At 37.1% G+C, this 15,841-nt stretch overlaps 1 protein-coding gene across 5 annotated transcripts in view; it reads right to left on the bottom strand.

The window, feature by feature from the left end:
• Positions 1–15,841, bottom strand: part of FKTN (fukutin) — a 55,418-nt gene that overhangs the window by 35,931 nt on the left and 3,646 nt on the right. For 4 of the 5 annotated variants that reach the window (XM_006213384.4, XM_072959864.1, XM_072959862.1 and 1 more), the window contains exons 2-4: positions 9,371–9,557; positions 6,811–6,870; positions 5,482–5,685 (exon numbers count right to left, since the gene is read on the bottom strand). In XM_006213384.4, coding sequence (XP_006213446.2) covers positions 5,482–5,685; positions 6,811–6,870; positions 9,371–9,475 — 369 coding nt within the window. In that variant the 5' untranslated portion in view covers positions 9,476–9,557. The remainder of the gene's footprint in view (positions 1–5,481; positions 5,686–6,810; positions 6,871–9,370; positions 9,558–15,841) is intronic. The other variant, XM_072959865.1, reaches the window with a different exon arrangement.

Below are 15,841 nucleotides of genomic sequence, written 5' to 3'. Positions count from 1 at the left end.
CTTACTAACCAAACACAAGATCCTCCCCACTCCACAACACTGCCTCTCTAGTCCACACTTATGTAATGCATTCAAAGCTCATTTATGTTCGTTATCTCATCTGATGTCCATAGAAACCATGTGAGGTCAGCAAGGAAGATGTTACTATGCCTAGTCTACATTTAAGGAGAATAGATTTCTAAGTGGTTAATACCAGACGTTCAAGTTATTACAGGATGCAACTGTGTCTGAAAGCTTGTCTTATGAGGCACAGCATTCACAAACATTTTTCAAGAGTAGTTTATTCACATCACTCACCGCCTCTGAGTGCTGTCATTTGGATTAGCTGTCTGCTCATCTATACTCTTGTAACACACACAAACCTTTATCACAGTACTGATTGTGCTTTTTTATTTGGTTAAACTCCTTTAATAGACTACAAGTTTCTCAACCACGGGAGTCAACAGAGTGGCTAGTACCCAGCAGGTGCTCAATAGATATTTGTTGTTGTTGTTGTTGTTTACACTGTTAAACAAGAGAAAGTGATCATTCTGGTAGAGAATGCTAACTAGTGCCAATAAAAATGGTCTTCTGTTTTCTGGATATAGAGCTAAATTGTGCTTTAGTCAGAGGAATGTGGATGGAAGTATCAGATACCAATTCCAGGCCTAGCCTTACAACGTCTCATAAGATCTCCCCTGCTCTCCCTCTTCTATCTGCACGCAGAGAAGCAAAGAACTCCCAGATGGGAAGGTCACACGAATGAAACAGCCTGCATCCCTAAGTTACCGCTTATAACAAAGTCATCCAGGAATATCCCTGACCAACAATATCCACACTAGATTCTAACTAAAGACAATTATTCCTTTTTTTGCACTAAGCCAATATGATTTTAGGGTTGTTTTTAGTAGCAACTAATGTAACTTACCCTGGCTAATACAATTTCACCCTGATGCTCCTTCTATTAGGATTATCAACTGTAGGGTTCCTCTTTTTCCTTTCCTTTCCTGGTACACCTATGAGGTGGAATGTACTGATTGAGGGTGAGAATGGCCAAGTAAGAGAAGGAATCTACTGTACAGGATGAAAGAAAAGCATTGTAAGTTGGTAAATTTGGAAAAAATTGAAAAGGCCAGGCAGAATTTGAGGAGAAATCAGCCCTTAGGCTGTGGGAAGAAAGACTGACAGACAAAACAGGCAGAACCACAAAGTGGCTTGCCTTCTTATAATCATGACAGAGCAAAGTCAAGAACAAAGCAGTTGCTCTGACCAAACAGAGCAAAGGCCTAGGTCAAGACTACTGCACAAATCCACTCCCAGTTGCCTTGGCAATGTTTTGCTGTTTGGTAATGGTATTAACAAAGAAAAGTCACATGTAAGTTAAGTCTATAGTAACTAGATTGGTGATCTAATTAATTAGCTCTACCTTGAGAGAAGGTTTAGGGAGGACTATCCAAAGGGTCTGTATGATGTCCTACGTATAAAATGATAACCATGAACCCCTGTGCTTATCTGAATACTGCTGACCTTTGGTTTCTTCCACTGACTTTGGTTTTTTTGGTTTTGCCAATTGTGGCATATGCTCTTTCTTCTACAGTACTGGTTCTCAAGGCAAGTGGTACTGTATCCAAGAGACAATTTAGAAATTTATGGAGATGTTTTTGGTTATTATAATGATTGAGGAGGACACAATTGGCATCGAGAGGTTAGGCCAGGGACACTGGACATCCTATAATCCAAAATATGAAAATCTACCCTGAGTCTTGTATAACTTCAAATGTTCTATCAGATAATCATGTAATGAAAAACTTTTTCATAATTACATGAACCTCCATTTCCCAGGAACACAATAGCCATGTTAAAGGAGAGGCAGTTTCACTGTTTTGTTGTTAGACACTTGTCTACTATTTTGGAAAGCTGATTACTAACGACAGTGTCATTCATAATAGAGTCTATATTTGAAGCTATCACATTCAGTGATCCTACTGATAAGTGAAAGCATCTGAATTACTTCATTATGTCTTCCAGTGTAGTCAGGCCTGAGCATTAACACACTGAAATATACGTTTCCTTTTATTTCCACTTTATATTGTAGGTGAGACATCACATTGATTTGAGAGATTATGTATGTAGGTAAGTTATAATTGCTATACATTTTATTTTGGGAAAATAAAGGAACATTATAAAATACTCATTGTAAAAAAGATTTATAAGCCTTGTAGGCTTTTTCTCTGAGGAACTCAAGAGTCCCACAGAAGTGACCTACAAATACTGACATTTAAGAGTCCCTCCAGTGAAAAAGCTGGCATGCTCTTACTACCCTATAGTGAAGTCCACCAGTTCATGAGGCCTGACCATAACAAAAAGCTTCCAACTGGTTTTCAGTGCCTCATTCTTAAATATGAACAGACAAAGGTCAACAAACATAGTAGAAAATCTGTATCATGAAAAACAGACAAATAAAATAAAACAAAATGCGGCAGAGAGCAAAAGACTTTTTAAAAACACCAAACCTTTCAATTATGCAGAGCAAAAATAAAACTGCACCCATGAAAAACAAGTATGCTATTATAAGAAACAATCAGCATACATAGAGCTTTTAGAAAATAAAAGTATGAAAATTAAAAAAAAATCAATGACATTGTTAAAGATTTTGTTTAAAAGTAGAACAGTTGGAAAAAGATGAAAAATCACAGAGCAAAGATAAGAAAATGAAAAGATCGATTTTAGAAGCCTTACATTCAAGCAATAAAAAGTTCAGAAAGAAAGAACACTTCTATTCAATTGTATCTTGGGGGTCCTACCTAAACCAATAAGACAAGAAAAAGAAATTAAATATAAGAGTTGGAAAGAAAGAGACCAAACTGTCTTTTTGTGCAGAGAATACAATGATCTACATTTAAAGAAAGAAAGACAATGAAAGAGAGGGAGGAAAAAAAGGTGGGGGAATGAGGGACGAGAGAAAACCTATCGGACTTTATGTATAGAGTTCAATATTTAGTACAGTTGCTGGGAAACAAAACAAAAATACAAAAGACAACAGCATTCAAATTCACCTATAATAATGAATTGGAAAAAGAAGCGGAAAAGTATCTACATTAACACCCACCACAAGGCCCCTTCTCAGTCCACATACAAAACTAAAATAGCAAGACATAAATCTTACAAAGTAAGAAAACTTAGGATATTCTATTACAGAACACCAAAGGACACCTGAATTAAAGGTGATATATTTCATGTTCATGGATAAGAAATCTTAATGTTTTAACAATGTAAAGAGACCTCACATGCTTTTGCTTTCTCTGAGCCTAGACTAGCCTAGAGAATGGAGGACACATGGCTCAGGCACTTCCACTGCCCCACCTGACAGCCATCCATCCTGAGAAGCAGAGCTGCCCAGCTGACTGGCAGCTGCATAAGCGAGCTTAGGTGAGGCTAGAAGAATAGCCCTGCTGAATCCCACCCAAATGGCTAAGTTACAGAATCATTAGCTACATACATGGTTGCTATTTAAGCCACTAAATTTGGGGGCATCTGTTGCATGGCAGAAGCTAACTGCTACATAAGCCAAATTAGAAATCAAATGTTTAGGTAAAAAGAAACATTTTAAGATATGAAAGGTTTCAACCTCCCATTCCCCCTTCTCAGAAGAGAATTCCCAAAATGTTGTGAAGAGGAGTTAAGACCACCACCTGCGGAGTAGACCAGACTGTACTAGGGCAGAAAGACCATAGCTCTAGGAGGGACATCCCCAAAGGGAAAATAATGAACTGAGAGATTACCTGATGTGTTAGATCCTACTGTGAGCTTTACATTTCTATTGCAGAGTTCATACATGGATTATTGATAAATATATAGAAAACAAGCAAACGAAAAGGGAGAAAAAAAGTCATATGTGAAAAGGAAAATAATCATGTGATTAATAAGATAAACAGTGACTAGTGCTTTAACTACAAAATGTGATTCAGTCTTTTGTTTTCTTTTTTTTTTAACGGAGGTACTGGGGATTGAACCCAGGTCTTGGTGCATGCTAAGCATGAGCTCTACCACTGGCCTATACCATCCCCTGGAGTCAGTCATTTTTGATGACAATGGGAAAAAGTGTGTGTGTGGGGGGGTGTCTGCCTGAGACAAAATAGATACACAGACAGATTCTCATAATTCATAATCTAAATATGAAATATTTAAAAACAGAAGCATAAACATTTCATTTACAAATGAGAAGATAAACAAGCTAGAGAGAGCTGAAAGTGGCTGGTTCTAAGTGGGAATAAGGGGAAGAGGGAGAGAAAAGTCAGGTACTGATTTTTTTCATTTTGAGCTCTGCATTATTACTTGACTTTTTAGACTTAGCACTAATAATATTTTGATTAAAAGTAAAAATTAAAACATGCCATGTCTTAACTTTTCCATAAGTTTAAATATTTTCAAAATATAAATTTGGGAGTAAAGAAAGATAAGCAAACAAAAATCACGTGGAAGCGTGCAGCTTACAGTGCTTTGCCAGACCATACTGTCACCCTGGAGCATGAGCCCCTCCTATCGGGGCCAACACAACTGAAACAGATCCCCTGCAGCGCCAGTGCACATCTACCACGGACAGTGGACTAAACAGATGAGTTCATTTAGTCTCGTGCTGATTTCCTTACTCTTTCTTGTCTAACTCCTCAGAATGAAAAACAGTGAAACTAGAAAGTTAGAGGTAATCCAAATAAAGAAGTAAGCAAATTTTTGGCATGTTAGGTCGAACTTTTTTTTTTTTTGACTACTGTCTGACTTTTGCCTTGTAATCTTAAAGCAGGATGGAAGGGATGGAAGTATAAGTGTGAATTTTTGGATACTCCTAAGAAGCACTAACTCAAGTATCAAACAAGCCCTGTGCACTTACAACATGGAAAGAATAGTGCTACAGACGAAGGATACTACCTCTTGTATACCTTATGTAGCAGATGGTGAAAATTCACCACCAGATCCCTTCCCACCTATCTGCATACACTGATGGAAATGCTAAATACCTGTTTTTTTAGCCTCCTTCACAACAAGCAGATATACGAACATACTTCTGGACAGTGAGCTATAAGCAGTTTCCCAGAAGCTTCGGAGAACATTTTTTTCCTTCAAAGGATGGACAGAGTCACCATCCCTTCCTGTCATCTCCCTGCCTGGAACATAGCTATGGGGCCTCAGAGCTCTACAGCTATGTGACGAGGAGAGAAATGAAGAAAGAATCTCAGTGGTGCAAATGCTAACATCAGCTGAGCTAATACCAACGTCCACCAACCTTTTAACCTTTTGTTATACAAGAAAAATAAATCCTCTATTTATTAATTATTATTAATTACCATTATTAATTGTGTTTTGCTACTTATAGCTGAAAATATTCCTGATACCACTTACAAAAATCTTTTTGAAAAATTTTAAATGTTTTACAGTTTAAACTAGTTTAATCCCATACTATTTCGTAAAAAACACATTCCATTACCTGAAAGCAAATCATCTCACCTCATTCTTCCATAGATGATACTGTAGTGCAAATGCAGTAAAGTCTCTTGGAACACAGAAAAACCTGCATTCTGAAGTGGAGCCATGAGAAGCATTCTTGACTTGTTCTAAGTTTTTATTAATCAATTCCAGAATCAAAGGATCAATAAGGAACACAGGAATATTTTGACTCGATGTTAGCATAACAAATTTTTTAACTGCACGCTGTTTGAGAGGAAAAGAATCCCCTTAATTCTTCTAAACTAATACAACAATCTATCTTACTTTTTTTTATTCATTAATTTTATAAGAATATACAGAGTGTTTCACAGAAACCATGTATATTATTTGGCTAAAAAACACACATAAATGAATAATACACTGTCCCTCTTCTCAAGAAGTACAGTCTACTGAGGAAGATAAACAAATATTTACAAGGTAAAATATGTTACAGTAAAAATGTTTGTAACATAAAGTACAGAACAGTAAGCTACCCTTTCCCCTCAGACTACACAGAGCAAAACACCTCCTACTTTCAATAAATTAAAGGTTCACAACGATACTTCTAGACTTGATAGTTGAGGAGCCTGATACAGGATTTTACCTTTTTACCCAGGCTTTATCTTTTAAAACGTAGTTCAAATCCAACCGGTATCAGCAATGACCTAAAATTATCATTGCTTTACAGGTGCTTGGTGATTTGAAAACCCACACCTAACATAAAGCCTTCCATGACTCTGGTTAAAGAGAAGCCAAAGATTGAAATGCATCTACAAGAAATATCTAGTCATATCCAAAGCATAGGCTAACAGGATAAATGTAATTTTTTAGTATTGTTTTTCATCCTAAATTTGATTAGAAAAAAAGTAAGAAGTATGTTTTATAAATGTACAGGCTCCAAAACAGAGATTTATTGTACATCTTGCTAGTTTTCCTTATCTTAAAAAGGAATATATTGAAGAGATTTTTATTCCTAATCAATATTTACCCTTATTCTTGGGTCAATTCTGATTCATTTGGGGAAGCACCATAGCTTAGTGAAAAAGGATTTTGGAAGCAAGCAGTTAGAATCTGGACTCAGTCACTTATTAGCCAACTAACCTTAATCCTTCTAAGTTAATTGAGGATAAACATGTATAGTGACTCTTTAAAGTTTCCATAAGGACTAAATGACATACTGCAGGTACAGCTCTTGGCACAGGGTCTGCTCCTTCACCTCTATCACCTACTCTCACCTCCCACCGAGCTAGCTACTATCATTGCCATCATTCAACAAATACTTATTAAGTACACAAATGAATGAACTAAATGAACATGGCAATTGAGGAATTTCTTGATTATTATACACACCCATTGTGTGCCATCAAATCCAATTCGGCTTCCTTTGGATTTTGATAAACCAGCTCCATTCTAGGAAGATAAAAAAAATTTTTTTTGGTAAATTCAAAGCCCAGTATTCAACATTACATTTAGGTTATGTATGAGATCCAACCTATATAATTGGCTCATAATCATTACAGAGCATTATCCTGCTGAAGAGGCTGTGGAGAAAAGGGAACCCGCCTACACTGCTGGTGGGAATGCAGTTTGGTGTAGCCACTGTGGAAAACAGTATCTTCCTCAAAAGACTAGGAATAGACTTACCATATGACCCAGACATCCTGCTCCTGGGCATATATCCAGAAGGAACCCTACTTCAAAAAGACACCTGCACCTCAATGTTCAGAGCAGCACTATTTACAATAGCCAAGACATGGAAACAGCCTAAATGTCCATCAACAGATGACTGGATAAAGAAGATGTGGTATATTTATACAATGGAGTACTATTCAGCCATAAAAATGACAACATAACGCCATTTGCAGCAACATGGATGTCCCTGGAGAATGTCATTCTAAGTGAAGTAAGCCAGAAAGAGAAAGAAAAATACCATATGAGATCACTCATATGTGGTGGAATCTAAAAAAATAAAAGAACATAAATACAAAACAGAAACAGACTCATAGACATAGAATACAAACTTGTGGTTGCCAAGGGGGAGGGGGATGGGAAGGGACAGACTCAGAGTTCAAAATTTGTAGACACTGACAGGCATACGTAGAATAGACAAACAAGATTGTACTGCATCACAGGGAAATATATATAAGATCTTGTGGTAGCTCACAGCAAAAAAAAATGTGACAATGATGTTCAAGTATGTTCATGTATAACTGAAAAATTGTGCTCTACACTGGAATTTGACACATTGTAAAATGACTATAACTCAATAAAAAAAGTTTAAAAAACAAAGCATTATCCAAATACCTATTTTAATACAGTCATGAGCTAAGAACTCTATAATTATGTAATACAACTAACCAAGACAGAAAACACTGATGGACTGCTGTTAAGTTAATAAAGTTATTAAACAGGCATATATGATCAAGAGCTCTGAATCAATTAATTTCCATCAATTAATAGTAAACTTTTTGCTATCTCTTTGGAATTAGTGTTTATCCATTTAGCTCCACATCCCTAACTTTAACTTGCCTCTGCACACTGAGTTAGTGTTTGTACATCTTGGCAAAGTGATAAGAAAGTATAATAATAATTATTGAGCAGCTCCTAAGTGTACTGTTTGATACATATATGAATTATGTATTCTCATCTATCCTGCAAAGTAGGCATTACTATTTCTGTTTTACCAAGAGCTTCAGTGCCCACACTTTTCCTAACATACATCATACTTTTAAATTTGAGTTATTTTTTAAAGAGTATTTAAAAAAAAAATTCAGGTCTAGAGAATCAGAAGGAAAAAAGCATTATCAGTTTTCATCTGTCAAACCCTATAACACTTTGAAAGCCAGAGGAAAAAGAATGTCTGATGGTTTAGAGATAAGAGGAAGAATATTTCAAGCTCAAAGAAGACCCAAAGACGTTTCTTATGCCTTGAATGTGTTCTTTATAAGACAGATGGGAGGATTTTGAAGAACAATAAAAAATACCCTCACCCTAAGAATGAAATGTGCTCCAAGTTCCTAAATAGGATACTCCCTTCCCCACTGAACTGCAACCTTGAGTGCAGGGACCATCTCCTATCCATCTTTATATCACCATCTCCTATCCATCTTTATATCACCAGTCCCTAGCATAGTGCTTGGTACTTAGTGTGTCTAACATTCCACCAGCCAAAGTACATCTCATGGTCAGGCTTAACTGGGGCAGGGAAGTATCCTCCCCATTGGGAGGGAGAGAGAAGTTCTGAAGAATAGTTCTAATTATCAAATGAGGATAAAAAATCAAAACCAAAAATGTATTTTCCCCTCAGGGTTGTTTTCGGGGTTAAATCAAGCATGGGAGGTATCTAGCACAGCTCTCAATAATGGTAGTTATTATTATAATTAACACCAGGCGGAGTGTTTGGCAACTTTTCACAATCAGCACTACCTTCTCAACTCTGGAATTTCTTATCTGGACTGCAAACATATATTATGTATGATTTGCAGAAGTTACCAGTTTCCAAATCATTGCCTCTACATCTTTATGCCTACAGGTTTATAGTAAAGTTATAATACTACAATTCCCTGTTGGGTACTAAATTAAAATATACTTCGTACAAAAATAAACTAATTCTAATATTTTATCAAAATCATTTATCATTGAATTCTCTTAAATGAGGAATGATCTGTTGGAAGAACAATTTTCACATAACTATATCAGAAAATGTCAACATTACTGAAACTTGGTAACTTTGACTTTTAACTGCAATTTTGAATCGCTTGCCACACCCACAAAGATGAAAATCTCAAAGTAGTATTTCTGCAAGGATTTGAAAAACTGTGATTAATTTTATATACTGTAAGAGGGAAGTATGTTAAGAAAATACACAGCTAAAATGAAGTCAAAGGATGAGGAAGGAAAAAAAAATTACCTTTGCTGATAAATAGTGCTTGTAGTAGTACAACTGAAACAGCAGAAATGCAGAACTTGTCAAAGTTAAAAGCGCCAAAATCACGTTCTTATTGATTCTACACATTAGTCTGTGGTGCTCACTTGGTTGCCTTTTGATGGTAACCCCATTGGTTTCATCTTTTTGGATAAGAAGATAATCTTGTTTTCTGTGAACAGAAAGATATTTATTTCTAAAGAGACAAAAACTTATTTTTGATTTTTTATCTATATTAACCAAGAAAAAGCGATCTAAAGGTCAACAAAAAATTCTTTGACTTGGTAATTTCCTATCCTAAAGAAATAATCAGGTATGAGACCAAAGAACAAAAATGTTTATCATGGCATTATTTATAACTGCAAATAACAGAAAACCATAAATGGGATATCCATAAAAACTGACAACAGAGATTGGGGGGCTTCTCCCCCAGAATTTCTGATTCAGTAGATCTAGGGTGAGGCCCCGGAAGTTGCATTTCTGACGAGTTCCCAGGCGACGCTGATGCCACTGAACATATTTCCACAGACAAAAAACAGAGAAAGTTTTTGGTCAAGGAACATCATCTGTATATGCTCTCGGTTGTTTTCTCTGATGTAGGATGTGGTCAGTTTTTATAAAATCCCATGTAGGTGTTCAGTATTTTGCAAGTATAAAGAAAGCCATGATAAAAATTTTTGTTCTTTCATCTTTGGTCTCATCTGATTATTCCTTTAGAACAAGAAATTTAATATAGTTCTAATTCTTACCTCCTCTCCACTGTTTGATTTTGGTCAAATATAGTTAGTGCTTCAAATGTTTATCCTTATTCCTTTAAATATACTAAATACTTCTATTACTTGATGCCTAAACTTTGTGTATCTATAGTTTTCTAGCTAAAAAATAAGAGGAAATCAGCAAATTTATATTACCTTCTGCCTCTCCTCTTTCAATCCTGACTTTTATTAGCTATTTCTACCTTGTTATAGTTCTATTGTATTCTGTAACTAAAAGTCTTATTCTTACTGTGTTCCCTGCCAATCTCTTTGCTGTATCATCTCTGTTCATCTACTGGATGGCTGATTCTCATCTTCTTAGAACTTATGGGCACAATTTACCTTCAGTTCTTGCATTATTTAAAAACAGTCGTCAACTAACAGTTTGGCTTTGAGGACACACTTTTTTCTCCCGGTGACTTACAGGATTTGCCACAAACACTTCCTTGACAACATGTGATCCTTCCCCTGACACTCCCCTATAGGTAAGTTGATCTTTTTAATGGGATGAGCAAGAACGCACTCCTTATCTTTCAAATCCATTAAAAAAAAAAAAGCTAGGTTATGTAATGATGTTGATGGCTGTATATTAGTTTTTCTTCATTATGTACCCTTTCAATCTGTAGAATCAAGATTTCTTTTCTTTGTGGCAAGTCTTTTAAGTTATATGCTTGAGTACTTTTCTGATCTAATGTTGAATTCTCTATTTCCAGAACTACAATTAAACATTTGTTCTATCTCCTTTCATTCCCCTTTCACTTTGCTCAACTTTCAAAAGCTTGTCATGTCCCTGAGTTTTCAGCAATGTGAATTCTCTCTTTTGCTTCCAATGTGCCCTTTTATTTCTGATTTTATTTTTCTTTCTTCTTTCTTGTGCCCTGCCAGGTTATGATTTACTATTTACTGTTGTCTTACTATTTCTTCTTAGCTAATTAACCTTCTCTATTATTTTAAAGAAGTGATTGTTTCATTAAATTTGTTAGGCCAATACAGTTTTCTCGTGGTTCTCGTGGCTTCTTTGTTACTTGTTCTTCCCTGCTTCTTTTCTCTTTTCTTCTTATTATTTGTCTTTAAATAACAAAACTCCACGCAGGTCAATTACTTGCAAGACTGTGGAATCCACTTACACATGAATTTTTTTTTCAATAATAAATAATACAGTACTACACAATCTGTTTTTGACTGAACTGGGTGTAGAGCTGCAGATACGGAGGGCTGACTGTAAGTTACGTGTGCATTTTCAACTGCAGGGAGGTGTAAAATAAAGAATGGTGCCTACCAGCCTTGTACAAGAATCAAGTCATTAGCCACTGCAGTCACTGACCTGCAATAAACCTGAAGGGAATTCAGGGTGAAGACCAGGACGAGGCACTCTGTGCCCCAGCAAAACAGGTCTTTAGGTAGTCAGAAATATTCCAGGAGAAATGTTTTATGAACCTGGCCTCTTGCATCTTTCCATCCTGACAAAAGCACTAAAATCATTCACTGAGATCTGTTCCTCATGACCAGCAGCAACCTCTACTGAGAGGTGTCCCAAGTGAATGAACTTCTCTGCCAAAATCACATACCTACTGACCACCCCCCACCTCTTCAGAGCAGATCCTCAGAGCTATCTGAGAGGCTGTCTCTCAGGCTACAGTTCTCAGTAAGTCCCAAATAAAAGCAAAACTCACAGCTCTCACGTTGTGTGTCTTTATTTCAGAAGGCTGGCCCCTCTAACCTCTGTGTTGCCCAAGTGTCAACAGAACATTCAAGGGTGTTCACAATCTGACTGAACACAAGCAAAAATTCTGGGCTTTCTCCCACTTTACACGTTTTATGGTTTTTGCTCAGGTGGTCCTGGAGTACATACCACACTTTCCTGCCTCTTTGCTTTGATCATTCCCTCTTGTCCGAAATGTTCTCATCCATTTCCATAGAACCAGTTCTAGGCCTCTTTTTCATAGCTTCTCTCAAGTGACCTTTCTTTTATGAAGTCTCTCATGCTCTTCCAAGTCAGAAGTGCTCTCTCCTAGCTCCAAACTCCTAGTTTTACCTTCTTGCAGTGAGTAAACATTTACTGTCTACCTTAAGAGGCACAGATGCCAATAAAATGCTAAGCACTGGAAAGAAAACGATAAAATACAGTTCCCTATTTTCTAAGAGTTCAGAGATGAGTATATGAGTTTTCAAAAGAAGAACGGTGATGGCGATAGAGGGTATGATGTCCTAAAGAAGAGCACGCGAAGTTATTTTCTAAAACGCTCAAGTGCCATCCTTACCACCTTCACATCTGTTAAGAACCACTGCTCTGGCATGTGACACTATCAGAGATAAATACAGGAGCAATAACAACAGTGTAATGGTCATGCAGGAATAAGTACAGGTTACTATGCAGCACAAGCGAGGCAACTAACCCTAAGGCTTTTACTACTTTCTATTTTGGATTATAGTTATTAGAATGCATGAGTCATCTCCCCTACCAGCCTAAAACTGGTTGAATTAATACCAAGAAATAATGAGTACACAAAGTATGCTCAAGTATACTGCACAATGCTCAAGAGAACACAAAAAGCTATTTTTAAAGTTTTTTTTAAAAGTTCTCTGTCCTACAGGAACTTTTATAATAAAACAGAATATGAAACATGAAAAAGCAAATTTTTTAGAGCTTAAAGCCTATACTTGGTTCCAGCTCAAGTAACACATGGAGAAATATGACATAGAACCAAGATAAAAATATTTGTGTTTCTGTTTCTTTTCATGTGTGACTTTTTAGCTATCACAATAAAAATGCTGGGGATGTAAAGTATTTTCTTACTTATACTTAGGGAAAGCTTCCTAAAGAAAACAGTATATCATGTCCAACAGAAAAGAAGAAAGAATACTGCAGAGATCATGAATTTAAATGAGGGGAGAAAAAAAGAAAAAATATATAGCAAATGTTTTCAGGGAAAAAAGATGCAATGGGGACACTTAGGGGCGTTAATGAGGTTTAAATAACCAAGTACCAAGTTCTAATGCAACTATGAGAAGGTTAATATGAGTATGGCATATTACAGCACAGAATTAACCTCAGATGACCTGGAGGCAGGCTCTAACTAGTGCATGAACTGGGATTTGGCAATGAAGAAGAAAGGAGTGGGCAGATATGCTTCCCAACTGAAACTTTAACGGGTTACAGATGTCACAGTTCTCAGTCCTCTCAGTCTTGGAGCCTGGGGGAGCTACAGCCGAAGACTGTCACCTCCAGCCAAGGACAGACACATTCTTTTACCCTTTCTTTCATCCTTTATGATCAATTCCACTTTGTGTCAAGGTACGAGAAAGGTTGGAAAAAAACTGGTGGTAGATGAAAATCACACACAAATTTGAAGGAAAAACGTACAGGATGGGAAGTTCAAGATAGTTCTCAGGCTCTTGCTACAGCTTCTTCCAGCTTCCCATTTCCCTTTCGCATTATCATGTGTTACCTGGTGGTAACGGTATGAAAGAGTTTGGCACCTGGCTTAACCTGACATCCCACCACTACCACTACCACTACCACTACCACTCTACTGAGAATCTCTGGGTGAGGGTCTGTTTGAAAGATATTTCCAACTGCCTGACTTTTCAATCCCACTTCTCCCCACTACTGCCTTCTACATCAGCTCTCTTGACATCAAAGGCCCTCAAACAAGAAATAACCAGCCCTGACGCTGAACTTGGGTTCATAAGATGATGTGTGCTAGCCTGGTCCCTTCAGTGCTAATAGATTCAATTTATTCAGGGGCACTAAGGAGTGAGAGGGAGGCACAGGCGGTATGAATCAGACAGAACTGAGATTCAACTATGCCCTGCACTGCAAAATAAAACAGGAGGATAAACTACAGAGAAGAAAGAGGGCGGTGCAAATACGCAAAGGCATGTTTAAAGATGACATAGAAGATTGGAAAACAGAGAAAATACTTCTGAAGATGTTTTCGGAGATTCAGAGTTAAGATGAAAAAAACAACATTTTCAGCTGCTCCAAGCCAAAAAAACCCCAATAGTGACAGATGCTATCCATCGTCCCTAAATACTGCTGGCCCTCCATGCTGTTCATTTTCTTTCCTTTCATTGCTAACTTTGCAAAAGTTTCAGGAGCCTGGAAGTAAAGGCTAGACTGTAAGAGTTTAAGAAGTCTCTTTATCTGCTTACCACTCATTCACTTCTTAACCCTTTGCAATATAACTTCTCTAAACATGCTGATGCTTGAAGATTAACAAATTAGTCTCTCCATTTGGTGCTCTAGAAAAATCATAAATACATAATGACCCCTTTAGAAATGACTATGGAGTAGTGAAGTTTTGGAAAGAGAGTGTCTGAAATGATACACCTAGATAAGAAAGGCTAGATAAGAAAGGAAGTGAAGGCAGGAGGAGGGTATCACAGGGGAAAAGTAAAAGGGTAAAGGAAGTGGTATTGCCTAATATGTCTACTATTTTCTGTGTTTGATATAAAATCTGGATGGATGCTCTCTTTACATTCTCTTGCTCCTAATCATTTTATTAGATATACTTTCATATCTATTGACTAATTACCACTTATAAATATTTCACCAGACTGCTGGATATGTCCTCTTGAACGTTCCACCGGGACCTAAAATTAATCATTGTCCACTGTCAAACCAGATTTCTTTCATGACTTGCTCTTCTGTTCTGTTAATGGTATCCCTATTTTCTTAATTATTTATGTTCAAAACAAAATAGCTTCTGTGGTTCTAACTCCACATCTAATGAGTCAACAAACTGTACATTCTTCTCAGTGCCTCTAAAAGCTGTCATTTCTTTCCCATTTCCAGTACAGTGAGCCTAATTTAAAGACCTTATTACCTCTGCCTAGATAGGAAGCCTCCTACCTGAATACAGATAGTCCCTGACTTACAATGGTTCGATTTATGGTTTTTTGACTTTACAATGCTGCAAGAGTGATTCAGTAGAAACCACACCTGAATTGTGATCTTTTCCCAGGTGAGCAGTAAGTACTACGTAGTCCCTCAAGATGCTGGGCACAGCAACAAGCCACAGCTCCCAGCCAACCACATGATCACAATAAATAACCAACACATACAGTCATTCTGCTTTTCATTTTCAGTATTCAATAAATTATGAGATAGTCAATGCTTTATTATGACAGACTTTGGGTTAGATGACTCTGCCCAACTGTAGGCTAATGTAAGCGTTCAGAGGATTTTCAAGGTAGGCTAAGCTAAGCTATAATGTGCGGTAGGTTAGGTGTACTGAATGCATTTTCAACTTACGATATTTTCCACTTATGAGGGGTTTATCAAATTGAGGAAAAATCTGTACTCTGCTACCAGGCTTTCCTCAAAATACCCATCTTAGGGACTACAGTCCAGTCATTTCTACAGTACCACTTTAAGAATTTCCCTTGCTTTAAGGTGTTTATTTAGCACCATTCCCCTAAATGACCCCACTGATACAGTGCTCTCTCAACTCAGTGCATTTGCCTATGCTCTTTCTTCTATCTATAATGCTCTCTCCCTCCATACCTGGCCCCTCTCACTGTCTTTTGAGTATTAAGAGCTTAGCTCCGAAGACAGACTGTCATGTTCAAATCCTGCTCTGCCACTTGTAGCCTATACGTATGTCCCTATTAGACAGGTTACTTAATCTCTCTACATCCCCATCTTTAAAATGGATCTAGAAATTTTACTTGACTCACAGGGCTGTTCTGAGGACTT

This window comes from Vicugna pacos, chromosome 4, assembly GCF_048564905.1.
Source record: "Vicugna pacos chromosome 4, VicPac4, whole genome shotgun sequence".
NCBI classification, from domain to species: domain Eukaryota; kingdom Metazoa; phylum Chordata; class Mammalia; order Artiodactyla; family Camelidae; genus Vicugna; species Vicugna pacos.
Note: the sequence above shows the minus strand (reverse complement) of the source record. Positions and strands in the feature narration are given on the sequence as shown.